The sequence below is a fragment of the Lacerta agilis genome, chromosome 4 (assembly GCF_009819535.1).
Source record: "Lacerta agilis isolate rLacAgi1 chromosome 4, rLacAgi1.pri, whole genome shotgun sequence".
Taxonomy (NCBI): domain Eukaryota; kingdom Metazoa; phylum Chordata; class Lepidosauria; order Squamata; family Lacertidae; genus Lacerta; species Lacerta agilis.
Genome location: NC_046315.1, coordinates 90,508,596 through 90,522,663, shown reverse-complemented (window position 1 = coordinate 90,522,663; position 14,068 = coordinate 90,508,596). Strand labels below are relative to the sequence as shown.

General features: G+C 42.4%; 1 protein-coding gene across 5 annotated transcripts in view; it reads left to right on the top strand.

Moving 5' to 3' along the window:
• SLAIN1 (SLAIN motif family member 1) overlaps positions 1-14,068 on the top strand; it is a 40,140-nt gene that overhangs the window by 3,165 nt on the left and 22,907 nt on the right. For 4 of the 5 annotated variants that reach the window (XM_033147917.1, XM_033147914.1, XM_033147912.1 and 1 more), the window contains exon 2: positions 6,315-6,454. In XM_033147917.1, coding sequence (XP_033003808.1) covers positions 6,315-6,454 — 140 coding nt within the window. Of the gene's footprint in view, positions 1-6,314; positions 6,456-14,068 lie in introns of all 5 variants that reach the window. The other variant, XM_033147915.1, reaches the window with a different exon arrangement.

Here is a 14,068-nt window from a genome sequence, read left to right as displayed (position 1 = left end):
TTTTAATTCCAGGGGGCGACATATAATTTTGTAGAGCATGTATCACTGTAACTGGCAATAGGACTGGTGGAAATCGACTAGGTGCAGTTATATATGAAGACAGAAAGGAGCATTTCCCAAAATTCAATGGGGTGTGTGCTTTTGGTGCTGTAAGCTGCCTTGATTTAATGCTGCATTTCTAAGGTAACTGACCTGCAAATGGACTTGAGTTAGTGGTAACTAGGGAGAGCTCAGATGCACATAAAAATAAAAATCAAGGCACGGTCATGGAAAATGTGAAGCACATCTGAACATATACAAAGTGTATTTTTCTCACCACCAAGTAATCATAGTTTACTCTTTGCAAATAGGCATGTGGAACTGTGCCCCTTGTTGCCTGCAGTAAGTAATAATCACCCCTGGCGAGCAGGCAGCAAATATTTTGAAATTTGAAGGTAATTGGTGGTTCTTCCTCACCCCTGGTGGTTTTCCAGAGATGACTTTCAGGTGGCTGACACATTGCGTGCGGAAGGCACCGGGATCAATCATTCCAGTTAACAAATTTCAGATAACAGAACTGGCAAAGACCCCGCAGAACTGCTACCGGCCAGGAATTGGAGCAATGATCCAAGTTCCAGAGGAGAACGAACGAAGACTGAACCAAAAGAAAAGATGAGAGGCATGTTCACAAACCTTTTTATTTTTCCTTGCTAGGGTGTGTGCTTGTGTGGATTGGGGTGGAGGTCTTCCTCCACCTGCCCGACCCAGCCTCCTCTGCCAGCCTCCTCCCACAGAGTGACACCATTCTGTTTGCTGGTGGGCTTCTCTGGTGTTTTGGTGGCAGGATGGGAAGGGGTTGAGGTAGCCTGGGATCTGCTGGATCCTGAACTGCCCCCTCTGCCATCAGTTGATGACATTGGGCTCAATTCCAGTCTGGTTGTTATGCCAGCACCAAGTTGCTGTAGCCTTTTCTGCCGCCTCTCCACTTTTTGTCCTAGCCATGATGAGCGATGGTTGTAGCAGCTGAAGTCAAAGGGAATTCCTTATTAATACACATACCCTGGATTGGGATGTAACTGTGGTTGCATAGCCAGTTTTTACTTTTACTTTACGAAGGAAAACAAGAGTACAGTGACAATTAAAGGTCAGCAGCTGGGGTCCTGCAACAAAACGTTGCCTTGTGGAGTGCTTCTAGTTTGGGAACTTTTCTCGGTTTCCACTCCCTCTCCTGGTTTCTCTTTCATCTTTCTCACTCTCCTCCACACCCCACCTTAACAGGCATTCAGCTCTCTCTCTTCCCCCTGTTCTGCTTGGACCAGAACTGGCCTGGGACCTTTTGCTTCCTGTCATCTCTCACCCACCTCCACCAGACAAAGTGCATTGTGTCAGAGACCAGCCGAGTTGTTTTGCAACGAAGGCAGAAAAATCCTGCAGGTACCACTTCCCAAGAGTAAAGTTGGAATAATAGTTATTTACTTACTTAAACAGTTAACAGTTTGCCTCCCTTTGGTGGCACTGAAAGCCAGCTGATAGAGATTGCTAACATATTCTGCCTAATATTAAGACCAGCCCCTGGCTCAGTCCTCAGGTGGGCTATTTGTAGATTCACAACTCTCCATTCTGGTTCATGGATGGCAGAGCAGTGGGGTGCTGCACTTGTTCTCTGTTAATTTTTTCTACTGATGTGTACAGACAGCTCTCCCCTCAGCTCCTGGGGACATTGAAAACAAACAGCTCCCAAGTGTGCATAAGGATGTGATCTATCCAGATCATGAACTGGTTCTTTCTGAACTTGCATATCTATTTTTCTCTGACCTCCTGTTCCTCAGTCCTTTGATGGCTCCATGCCGTTGAGTATTGGTGGAATGTGTTCTTCAGGGGTATTTTTAATCCTAAAGTCTGCCTGTATCTCTAATGCATCAGTAGAGTGTTAAGTGCACAGAAAGACTCAAATCATTATTGGTATATAGATGTCCTTTATTTCTAGCTTTATTAGCAGTGAAGTCTGTTGACTTCTATGAGATTCTGGAAATAACTGCGCAAACACCAGCTCATACTTAATAGTAGGCATATTTCAAGGTGATGCATTATTACAAATAATAACTTGTAACCACCACCTGTTCCCTCTCATGGAGCTGGAGTATGAACTGGTGTTAATTGCAAATTGTTCTAGACTCGGGAAAGTGTTGAATAAGGAGGAGGGTTCTCTGCCACAGCAGAGCTGTCTTTGTTATATTGCTAGGCTAGACCTTGGCTAGGTAATAAGTCCCATTGAAATAATTGAGACTTGCTTCTCAGTAGTCATGCATAGGCTCACACTGTGAAACTCCTGTTTTGCTTAAAAATAGTCTCCAAGGGCTGCTATTCCTGAATTCGGGTCTGGTTCTACATTTAGCCCTTGACATTAAAACTTTGATCTTGAAGACATGTTGGCAGTTGCATATCGCTAACTGTTTGTCCAGAAAACGTATCTTTATTCCTTTGAAGACTGCAGCATGGAGATGTCTACAGAGGACTCTAGACTGTACTGGCAACTGGCCTGTAGATTTCAGTGAAGCTTGCAGCAGAATAGATCAGTTTTTTCTGAGTTAAATCAAAGGCTGCATTGTTTAGAGCAGGGGTAGGTAACCTAAGGCCCGTGGGCCGGATGCTGCCCAATCGCCTTCTCAATCCACCCCACGGATGGTCTGGGAATCAGCGTGTTTTTACATGAGTAGAATGTGTGCTTTTATTTAAAATGCATCTCTGGGTTATTTGTGGGGCACAGGAATTCTTTCATCCCCCCCCAAAAAAAACAAAATATAGTTTGGCCCACCACATGGTCTGAGGGATGGTGGACTGGCCCATGGCTGAAAAAGGTTGCTGACCCCTGGTTTAGAGAGCAATCCTGTAGCAAGCTCCACTGGGGTGGGCAGATTAGGATCCAGTGGATCTCCAGCTAAGCCAGGAGGTTCCTGGCACAGCCAGCCCAGCTTGACGCCCACATCCTTGGCTTTACTGGAGATATGCTGGTGTATTTCCCCAATTCTGGCTCAGCCCAGGACCCACCTAACTGATCTGAGCCTGGTGGATGCTAAGTTGGTGCAAGCCATTATTATTATTATTAGCCACCCATCTGACTGGGTTGCCCTAGACACTCAGGGCAGCTTCCAGCAAAATATAGAAACAAAATAGAAAATCAAACATTCAAAACTTATGGACTTCCATCCTGTGGCTGCAGCTGGAGGTTGCTATTAATCTCCCGAGGTAGCCCGCCCCTTCCTTTCCCTCCCACATAATGACTTTCTCAATGTGAGGCATTTGTCTGGAGTAATTTTTGATTTCTTTCGGCTTTGTGCATTCATCTTAAAAAAAGAAAAGCCAAGCTGTGTATGTGGTTGATTTCTTTAAAATGATTTATGTAAAATAGATAATATGGTTAGTTTTGCATCACTTCTTCTGTTTAACATTCGGCCTTTCAAATTGCTGTGGGGGGTGGGCAGTGTCTGTGGGGAGTGGAGGGAGAGCCATGGGGGAATGAACCTTGGGGGTAATGGTTGACATCCATTTGTCTTGGGAGACAGTGGAAGAGTGTGGCTTCAGGGGTGAAGTAAAACCATTGTTGAGTTTCAGCACCAGCTGTGGCTGTAGACTGATATGGGAGAGACATGTTTTGTTGCATCCGGGGCAGATGAAGATGTCTAGTTTTGCTGCTACAGGTGTACCATGACATTTATTCTTGGTGTGCTCCTCCCAACAGTCATTCCTCCTCTGGTCACTGATTGTTGTTTAGTCATGTCCGACTCTTCGTGACCCCATGGACCAGAGCACGCCAGGCACTCCTGTCTTCCACTGCATCCCGCAGTTTGGTCAGACTCATGTTGGTAGCTTCAACAACACTGTCCAACCATCTCATCCTCTGTCGTTCCCTTCTCCTTGTGCCCTCAATCTTTCCCAACATCAGGGTCTTTTCCAGGGAGTCTTCTCTTCTCATGAGGTGATCACTGATACACAACCTAGCTGATTGTCTCCAGGCACTACAGTCATCTGCAAAGGATTCCCACATTGCAATATTAATGTTACCAGCCTTCACGCCGTGTTTGCAGATGACTCTGCAACACAGAGTTGGTCTGGCAATGAACCTGGTTCCTTAAGTCAGCTCCGTGTAGATTACGTCCTTGGGGGTCCAATTGCATTGCAATAGTCCAGTCTGTAGATTATCAGAACATGGAGAAGAGTGGCAATTTCTGTAGCTGGCAAACCAGCTGGAGATGGAAACAGGTGTGCTTAGCCACTGAGCCTGCCCAGTCTTCAGTAAGTGTTGGATCCAGTAGCACCCCAAGCTATGAACCTGCTCCATCCAGGGGAGTGTAACCTACCCAGGAGAAGCCATTCCCCTCCTGGACTCAAGAACCTGGGACGCATAACCCCCCTGCCTATTCAAGATTCCACTTCAGTTCATTGGCCTGTACCCAGCCCGTTACTGCCTCCAAGGAGCAGTCTAGCACTTCAACCTCCTCTCCTTATTCCAATGGATTGGAGAGACAGCTGGGTGTCATCCACATATTACTGATGCCTCATTCCAAATATCCATATGACAGCTGCCAGTGGAGTTCCAACATGCATTCTAGCCTGGCAAGAACGCTCAAGGAGTGTGCAAAACAGCGCCAGGGAGGAGTTAGGACAGAGATTCGTGGAGGGCCACATTTGACCTTCGTTCTTAAAGCGTTAGTGTCGACAGAGTTCACAGTTTTCTTAACTGCAGCCCCTTCCTTCATTGTTTGCAACACCCAGTTGTATGGTTCATGGAAAAGTGTTTCATGGAAAAGGGGGAACTTCCTCTGAACCCACCCACCTACCCCAAAACCACCCTACAAGATGGCAGGATGGAGTTGACTTTCATCTAGGGTAGTAAAATCACAAGTCGATTGAGAGGTGATGTGAAAGTTGATGGGCTTTCACATGGATGAAGCAAATTTGTATATATATTTTTTTGCTTCAGAAAGTAGGACCCAAACCAACAGGTCCAATTTACAAGGAAAGAGGATTTCCACCAAACATTAGGAGAAACTTCCTGGGATACAAGTTGTTCAACCATGGAACAGACTGTCTTCAGAAGATGGTAGACTCTTACACATTAGAGGTTTTTGAAGTAGAGGCCTTGGCCTCTCACAGGGGTGCTGTAGAAGCGGAATTCCCTGCATGGGGGTTAAATTAGATGACCTTTCCCTTCTAGCCATGTGATTCTTTAACCTTTCTGAGTAACCTGTACAAAGACTCATGATGAATGCTTAACTTGTTTTTGTCCAAGTTAAGAGTGCTTAACTTTCTCTGGATGGCACCCAAGGTATTGAAAAGCTTCTGTCTGCTTACCTATGTTGAAATCCTTAACAAGCAACTCTTCACTAGGAAGAATATGACGAGAGGAGCTATTATTAGATGATGAATATGCTCCTTCACACTCCAGAGGCACATCACAGGCTTACTGTTCTTCAGTTAGAGGGACTCGCAATATGCACTCTGAAAAGGGTAGCAGTCTCAGATAGGGGACTAAAAGGTAAGTACAGTGGTACCTCTGGATGCGAACGGGATCCGTTCTGGAGCCCCGTTCGCATCCTGAGCAGAACGCAACCCGCAGCGCCACTTCTGCGCACCCGCATGACATCATTTGACACGTCTGCGCATGCGCAAACCGCCAAACCCAGAAGTAACCCGTTCCGGTACTTCTGGGTTCAGCGCATTCGTAACCCGCGCCGTTCGCAACCCGCAGTGATCATATCTAGAGGTATGACTGTACAGAATTTTGTTTCCAGTAAATTGCACAAATAGGGAATTAACATCTAGAATGGAGTTCAGTATTCTAGAACTTTCTGAACTCTCAGATTATACCAACATGTTTTATGTGCTCAGCCGAAAGCTGGATTTCACTGTGGCTCAACCATCCTTCCCAACCCTGGTGCCCTGTAGGTGACATTGTACTCCACTCCCAGACAGCCTCAGTCAGCATGGCCAATGGTTGGAGATGATGGGAGTTCTAACAACGTCTGGAAGGTACCTGGTTGGGGAAGGGTTGTTTAACTTTATGTACGTGACCACTAAATAGGACTGTAGTTTGTTCTGAAAGCTATTTACTTTAGATACAGTTCCGGACCTATTTGAGGCTTGCCTTCAAGGCTGTACACTCCAAACATAGTAATTATAAACCAATTAGAATGAGAATACATTTTATTATTATTATTATTTATTAATCTCAATTTGAGATATGCCACCGTCTCTGCTTTTGTAGTGCTGTACGTCTTCCGTTAGAAGCATCAAATTTATGTGTTGTGCTAAAGCTTTTCTTTGATTCTGTTTAGGTTGTATGTTGCACCAACAAAGAGCATCGTACCCCAAGAAAAATCACTGACCCCTTTGCAGTGGTGTCGCCATGTTCTAGATAATCCAAGCCCTGAGATGGAAGCTGCAAAACGCTCTCTGTGCTTCAGGTTGGAACAAGGTAGCTTTGGTGTTTTTATTCATTGTGTTTCCATTGCTTTCTCAGAGAATCTGTTCCTACAGGTTTTAGGCTGGTCCAGTTGAGTAGCGGCATAAAGGATTGTCTGTGTGCAAGGTGTTCTGTATTTCTGTGGCCTACACGTTGAAAACCGCCGAAGTAGGGATGTATGAAACCAAGTGCTGTATTTCTTGAGGGCTTTCTGCCCCACAGTCTCAAATATTAATGGTAACTCTGCAGTGTCCCAGATTTCCTTGTTTGAGGATTTATGTCCTAAAATCAGATGCACATGTAAATAAGGATGTGCTTCTTTGCTTTCAATGTGATGTACATTTGCATGTACACCTCTGTTCTGATACCCTCAGTTAGCTTGTACATGAGTGCCTGCATCCGGACACCAGCTGCCCACCATCCAGACACCCCTGCCTTGCTGAAAGTATATTGGGGAGAAGGTGGGTTTATCATATCTGCACTGACAAAGCTATAACAGTGTATTGATTTTTTTACTGCTGACTTTGTACATGTTTTCATCTGATTCCCCTTGTTGAATTGGTATCTGTTAATCAAAGACAGGGTTTCTTTGCTGGGGGTGGCAAATTATCCTAAAAAGTAGAATATAGATAATTTTAATAGAAATAAATACACATGCTGTACTACCAGAATATCGTGTGTGTGTGTGTGTGTGTGTTGAGCAAATGCTGCTGCTGCCGAAAATGTCAGTGGGTTCATTAATGTGGTGGTGGTGGTGGTTGTTTTAAAAATGAAAACTGCTAAACCCTATTCTTTACAGCCTATACATATCTGCTCAGAAGTAAGCCTCACTGAGTTAAGTAAGACTTATTCACAGGTAAGTGTATACAGGATTGCAACTGTAGTCGCGTGCAACACTAAAAGAGCTAAACAAATTTATAGCCATAACTCTTCATAAAACAAGAGTCCATTAAGTAAAACCGGCCAGATTTCCCAACAGAAAGAATATTTATAATGAATTGGAGATCAGTTCACTTTCAAAATTCCCTGTGAAACTTGTCAGTTGATCTCTCGTCTATCATTTCCTTTGTTTTTCTGCAGCATCTGAGAGAGTTGTTCCAAACCTATCATATGTGTTGATAACACTCAAGAGTTTCTGTTTCCCCATGTCATGTTTATTTCCACAGTCTGTGTTTTACTTTTGCCTCAGGATGCTGAGGTTTCGGAAGCAAATGAGGGATGAACACATGTTAATCTCTTGAGAACTTGTTTTTAAGAAAGGGGAAAATGCTCCATTCAAGTGCTTGCTTTTGTTACTGAAAGTATATTCTGGCATGAAACTTACCAAATACTTGGCTTTGTGTGAGAGAGCATGATAGTATCTTAATTTTGTTCTGCAATGGCCCAATGAACTGAGCACATGGAGGAGTCTGGGCCCCTTCAGACTGGTGGCTTTTCTTTTTTTGGCAAGTGTATTTTGCAACGTGTCATTCATAAAATAATAGTGCATTTGTAGTGGATCCTCTTAGTTGTTCTACAATGCTTCCCTAATGTTACTGCCTCTGGCGGGGCACTCTTCTGCTATAATGTGCAACAAAAGGAGAACAACGCACACACACCGGCCCAACCCTGGAAACAGTACAGAATTTTAGCAGGAATCGACAGGATGTGCCCCAATTTGGAAACAAAGCAGTACCTCTGCCCCAAACCTGCAGCAGGCATGGAACAGAATTGAAAGCAAGATTACACAGAACAGCTCCAACACCATTATGAGCACAAACGATAATGAATAAAAAGGAATGTCTGGTGCTTTCATTGCACAAACTTAAATTTCTGTTATGTGATTGAATCCCTCTTGCAAAAATACTGACAGTCCGGAGGTGGCTATAAGCAACAAGCATGTACCACTACAGTGTTTGTGAGAGTGTCATTTTTCCTGTGATATCTGTCGCAGACGGCAATTGTTGAGCCAATTCAGGAACTCTTGTGTGGCAGCTCCATGTTCTTTGAAAGCACACCCTGTCCTTTGTGTATCTATCCATAGCAAGGCAATATCTTGTCTGGTACCTGCCAGCCACCCTTTCTTTCTAAGCAGTGACTGAGCTGACAGTATGTGTCTGCTGTGATGGAAGCTATAGTATGTAGGTTTAAAACCTCACATGGGAAATGTTGAATGCTATGTGCAGGAGGGTTTAAGTGGGGAGAGGGTCCCAGAGTTGGAGGTTTCATGAATAAGGACCCCCAGGGCAGCTGCAGAACAGATTGAGCAGTACTGGGAAATAAGGGCCCATAGGAAGTAGATAATTGAGAAGCAGAATGGCAAGCTAGTGAGAATAAACTCTATGTGCTGTCTGGGGGCGGGGGGAAGATGGAAGAGTCATGCAAGCTCTGGAGGTACTGAATTTCAACATATTGATTTGAAATAATCACCAAGACATTTGGCTGCAGGTCTCTGCTGCATTTGGTTCCTCTGTCAAAAATGTTCTTTGGAAAAGGCAAGCTATGAGGTTACATAATGCGGGCATTTTCGGCCACACTAAGCAAACGGCAAAAGTTGGTGGAGGAAAGTATCATGAAGGAACTTACGGGGCATATTTGGAAGTCCTCTCAGTCATCGTTAGTTGATGGTTTACATCAGCCTACCTAGACTCTTCTTTCTGTACCTTCTGTTAAAAACCAAATGCAATGCAGAAATAAATGGAGGTGCTGTAGCTCAGTGGTAGAACACATGCAAGGTCCCAGTTCAATCTCTGGTGTCTCCACATGATGAGCAGGTAGTAGATGATGGAAGAGACTTCTGGACACCCTGAAGGACTTTTTTCCTAGCTGAGTGGACAGTAGTGGGTCAAGACAGACAAATAGGCGGACCTGGTGTGAAGCAGTAGTCTAATGTTCTTACGATTATAAGGACATGTTTCCATTCCTATTCTGTGACTTATTTTTACTGATCGAAAGTTTATTTCATTATTCCTGCATAAGGGGTTGGACTGGGTGACCCTGGGGGTCCCTTCCAACTCCACGAATCTGTGATTCACATTCTTACTGTGTTTCACTGAGTTTTTGTGCAGAGGTTTCATAACAATGGCAGTGGTTTCATCAGCTGTCTCGCTAGCAATAACAACAACAAGCCATCAGCACAAATCCATATTTCAGCTGCTTCACACGCATTTACAGTCTCTTTCTATATATCACTGTCTCTAATTGCTCTTGGGTATGGCTTGTTGTTTCTCCTCTTCTGCTTCCTCATTCAAAAGATGCACCCAGGAAAGTGCCAGTAAGAAACAGCCCTAGGGACTAACTTGCCCTTGACAAGTCAGTGCTAATTTTATCAGGAGGGGGAGGTGGAATAAATTCTGCAAGTTATGTTCCCCAGACACCTTTTCCATCTGCTGGACTGGCAACAGCAGAAAAGAGTAGTCCTTCTCGGGAGGCCAGATTGCTGGCCCCTAATCATAGTAGAACGATGGGTCCGCCATATGGTAAATTCCAGCTGTTGTGAGGTTGCTTATTTGTGTGAAGTTGTTGCCCTGTCCTTTGTCATCCCACCCTCTGGACTCTCATTCAGAGGTGGTCCAGACACAGCCCATCCAAATATCAAGACTGACTGCAGTCTTGATATGGATTGGGGGGGGGGATCTCTCTCGGAACACTAGAGCTTATGAACATGCAGTGAAGCTGAACATTGGAAGATTCAGAACGGGTGAAAGAAGTTACTGTGTCGCACCTAGTTAAACTATGGAATTCACTCCTGCAGGAAGCAGCAACGGCCACTAACTTGGATGACTTTAAAAGAAGATTCGGTCATGGAGGATTAGGCTATCGGTCATGACTTGCCATGAAGGCTATGCTCTTCCTCTACAGTTGGAGGCAGTAATGCTTGTGGTTATGATGATGATAAGATATATATACCACCAAAAGATCTCAGGGCAGTTCACAAGAAAAAAATATATAATTTAGTTGATCAATGAAGGGGTATAAAAAATAAAATTTGCCCAATTGCCCTAACAATTTGAGCAACTTAGAGGGATTTGGAATTCTAGGACAAACGGAAAGAAAATAAATTATCCTTATATAGGTTTCCATTTTCAAACAAGAACCCATAATTCGTTCTTTTTTTTTTAAGGAAAGTATAGCACATACAAAAAGAGCACACGGTTGTTGGAGACTGTGGGTGCTCTTGTGCCTGGGCGCTGCTTGCAGGCTTCCCATAGGCATCTATTTGGCCACCATGAAAACACGATGTTGGACTAGATGGGCCATTGGCCTGCTGCAGCAGACTTTCCTTACATTCTTATGTGACCTGCATACGTGCTTTAGGGAATCATGTGACTTGTGCTTCCTTTGAAAAACGACTCTTCTATAAGAGCTAGATTATACCAGACACAGTAGGAAAGGCTCTTGATCTGTTTTCTCTTGTTTCTGTCTGGCCCAAGTGCCTCTGTAAGTTATATTTTCATTTTTTAAGCCTCCACGCTTGAGCTGCACCATCACTTCACAGCAAATGTTGACTTAGTAGAAGTTGGTGCAGCAAGGTTTTCTGTGCATCTTGAACAGTACTTACTCTTTGAAGGGAATGGTTGTTTTTGCATTTGCCCTTTTCCTGTATATGGGGGGGGCACATTGTGGAAATATGGTTTTGCCTTTAACCCTTATGATTATATATTGTTATTGCAAGGAAGAAATGGTTCATATTCTGTTTTTTTTTATTTTATTTTTTATAAGATTTTATTATTTCCAATAAAAGAAAAAGAGAACAAAATACATCATCAACACATAACATAAACATCAATAAAAACACAATCAACATTAAACATAATCAACAATAAACATAATCAACATTCAAAACAATAACAACAATAAAAACATAAAAATAACATATACAAACCTTAACCAATATCTTTCTTTGAATATTTCTTGTTTCTAACTTCTCTGTTTGGGGACTTCCCCCGTTCCCTCCACTGTCTTCAAAAAACATATACTTCTTCAAGGTAGCTTTATATATTGTTCAATTCACTTTTACCCAAATTTTAATATACTTAGCTTTTACTTAGTCAAATATCTCAATAACTATGTATCTTATCTTAACAACCTATCTTAACATATTTTGACACATACATCTTTCACATAACAACAATTCCTCTTACCATTCATATCTAACACATATCTACCAAAGCCGATGTTCTGTTTAATTCTGCTCAAATATTCAGTTTAACTGATTTAACTAAATAGTCTTTAAATTTTTTCCACTCCTGCGACGCCTTCCCCTCCCTCTGGTCCCGGACTCTGACGGTCAGTTCTGCGAGTTCCATGTATTCCATCATCTTCATCTGCCATTCCTCCACCGTTGGTATCTCTTCACCTTTCCATGTTCTCGCCAATAAAATTCTAGCTGCTGTTGTGGCATACATGAAAAACACTCTATCCTGACTGGGTATCTCTTCATTGGTTATGCTCAGGAGAAATGCCTCTGGTTTCTTACAAAAGGTAACTTTCATTACCTTCTTAAGCTCATTGTAAATCTTATCCCAGAAAGCGCTTACCGCTGGGCACAACCACCACATATGAAAAAAGGTACCTTTCGCATATTTACATTTCCAACATACATCTGACATTTTGGTATTCATCTTAGCAATCTTAACTGGTGTCAAGTACCATCTATAAACCATTTTCATTATGTTTTCTCTTAAACCATGACAAGCAGTAAATTTGATACCTTTTTGCCACAATCTCTCCCAGTCATCCATCATAATATTATGTCCTACATCTTTTGCCCAATCTATCATTGAGGATTTAACCAGTTCATCTTTTGTATGCCACTCTAGCAGAAGGTTATACATTTTGGAAAGGTTTTTGAAGTTCGATTCTATCAGTTCTGTTTCCAGTTTTGATTTTTCTACTTGAAAACCAACTTTTTTGTCCATTTTAAATGTTTCATAAACCTGATAATAGTGCAGCCAGTCGGGGACCTGGCTTTTTACTTGATCATAGCTTTTTAGCTTAAAGGAGTCCCCTTCCTGCTGCAATATGTCCATATATCTTAACCAGTTTGCAGACATATTCGGTCTCTTATATGCCTTGGCCTCCACTGGAGAGATCCATCTAGGAGTCTTTCTCTCTAACAAGTCTTTGTATCTAGTCCAAACCTGATATAGGGATTTTCTCACAATATGAGACTTAAAAGTTCTGTGGATTTTAACCTTGTCATACCAAAGGTATGCATGCCAACCAAACATATTATCATGTCCCTCCAAGTCCAACACATCAACGTTCTCTAGTTTAAACCAATCCTTTAACCAGCAAAAGGCCGCAGCTTCAAAATAAAGCCTTAAGTCCGGCAGGGCAAAGCCTCCTCTGTCTTTAGAGTCTGTTAAAATCTTGAATTTTATTCTTGGCTTTTTGCCCTGCCATATAAATTTCGATAGGTCCTTTTGCCATTTTTTAAAACAGTCTAGTTTGTCCAAAATTGGTATGGCTTGGAATAAGAACAGCATCCTTGGTAGGACATTCATTTTAACCACTGCTATTCTTCCCATTAACGACAGTTTAAGTCTTGTCCAGATCTCCATATCTTTTTTTATCTCCATCCACAATTTTTCATAATTATCCTTATACAGGTTCAAATTCTTGTTTGTGAGATTGATACCTAGGTATTTTACAGATTTAACAAAATTGAGGCCTGTGGCTTCTTGGATTCTTTGGATCTGTTCTGCACTCAGATTTTTACCTAAAACTTTGGTTTTCTGCTTATTTAATTTAAAGCCAGCTACAAGTCCGAATTGTTCAATTAATTCCAAGGCTCTGGGAACACTGCCTTCTGGTTCTTGCAGGGATAGCATCAAATCGTCCGCGAAGGCACGTAATTTGTATTCCTTCTCTCCCACTTTAATTCCTTTTGTCTGTTTATCTTTCCGAATCATATTCAGAAGGACTTCCAGGACCGTAATAAAAAGTAAAGGGGAGATAGGGCACCCTTGTCTTGTTCCTTTCTCTACTTCAATCTCCTCCGATATCACACTGTTTACAATAACTTTTGCTCTTTGTTCTGTGTAAATGGCCTTAATGCCATTTAAGAATTTTTCTCCAACTCCCATCTTTTCCAAATTCTTTTTCATAAATGTCCAGGATACTTTGTCAAAAGCTTTCTCTGCATCAACAAACAATAGTGCTGCATCTGTGTTTATGTCTCTCTCCAATTTTTCTAAAATGTCCACAATGATTCTCGTATTATTACTTATTTGCCTTCCTGGCAAGAAACCTGCTTGGTCTCTATGTATATGATCTTTCAACACTCTTTTCAACCTTGTAGCCAAAACATTTGCAAAAATTTTATAATCCACATTCAAAAGGGATATTGGACGATAGTTTTTCATTAGAGTCTTATCCGTATCTGGTTTTAAGATCAGTGTGATAAAGGCTTCTTTCCACGTCTCTGGTGCCCTATCTCCTTCTAGTATTCTATTGCAAATTTCTCTTAACGGCTGTGATAGCCAATCTTTCAATATCTTGTAATATTTTGCTGTTAATCCATCCGGTCCTGGAGCCTTCCCCAGTTGCATGTTGTTTATTGCATCTTCTATTTCTTGTGTCGTTATTGGGTGGTTGAGAATTGTTAGTTTTTCCTCTGGGACCTTTTGCAATCCGTTCTTC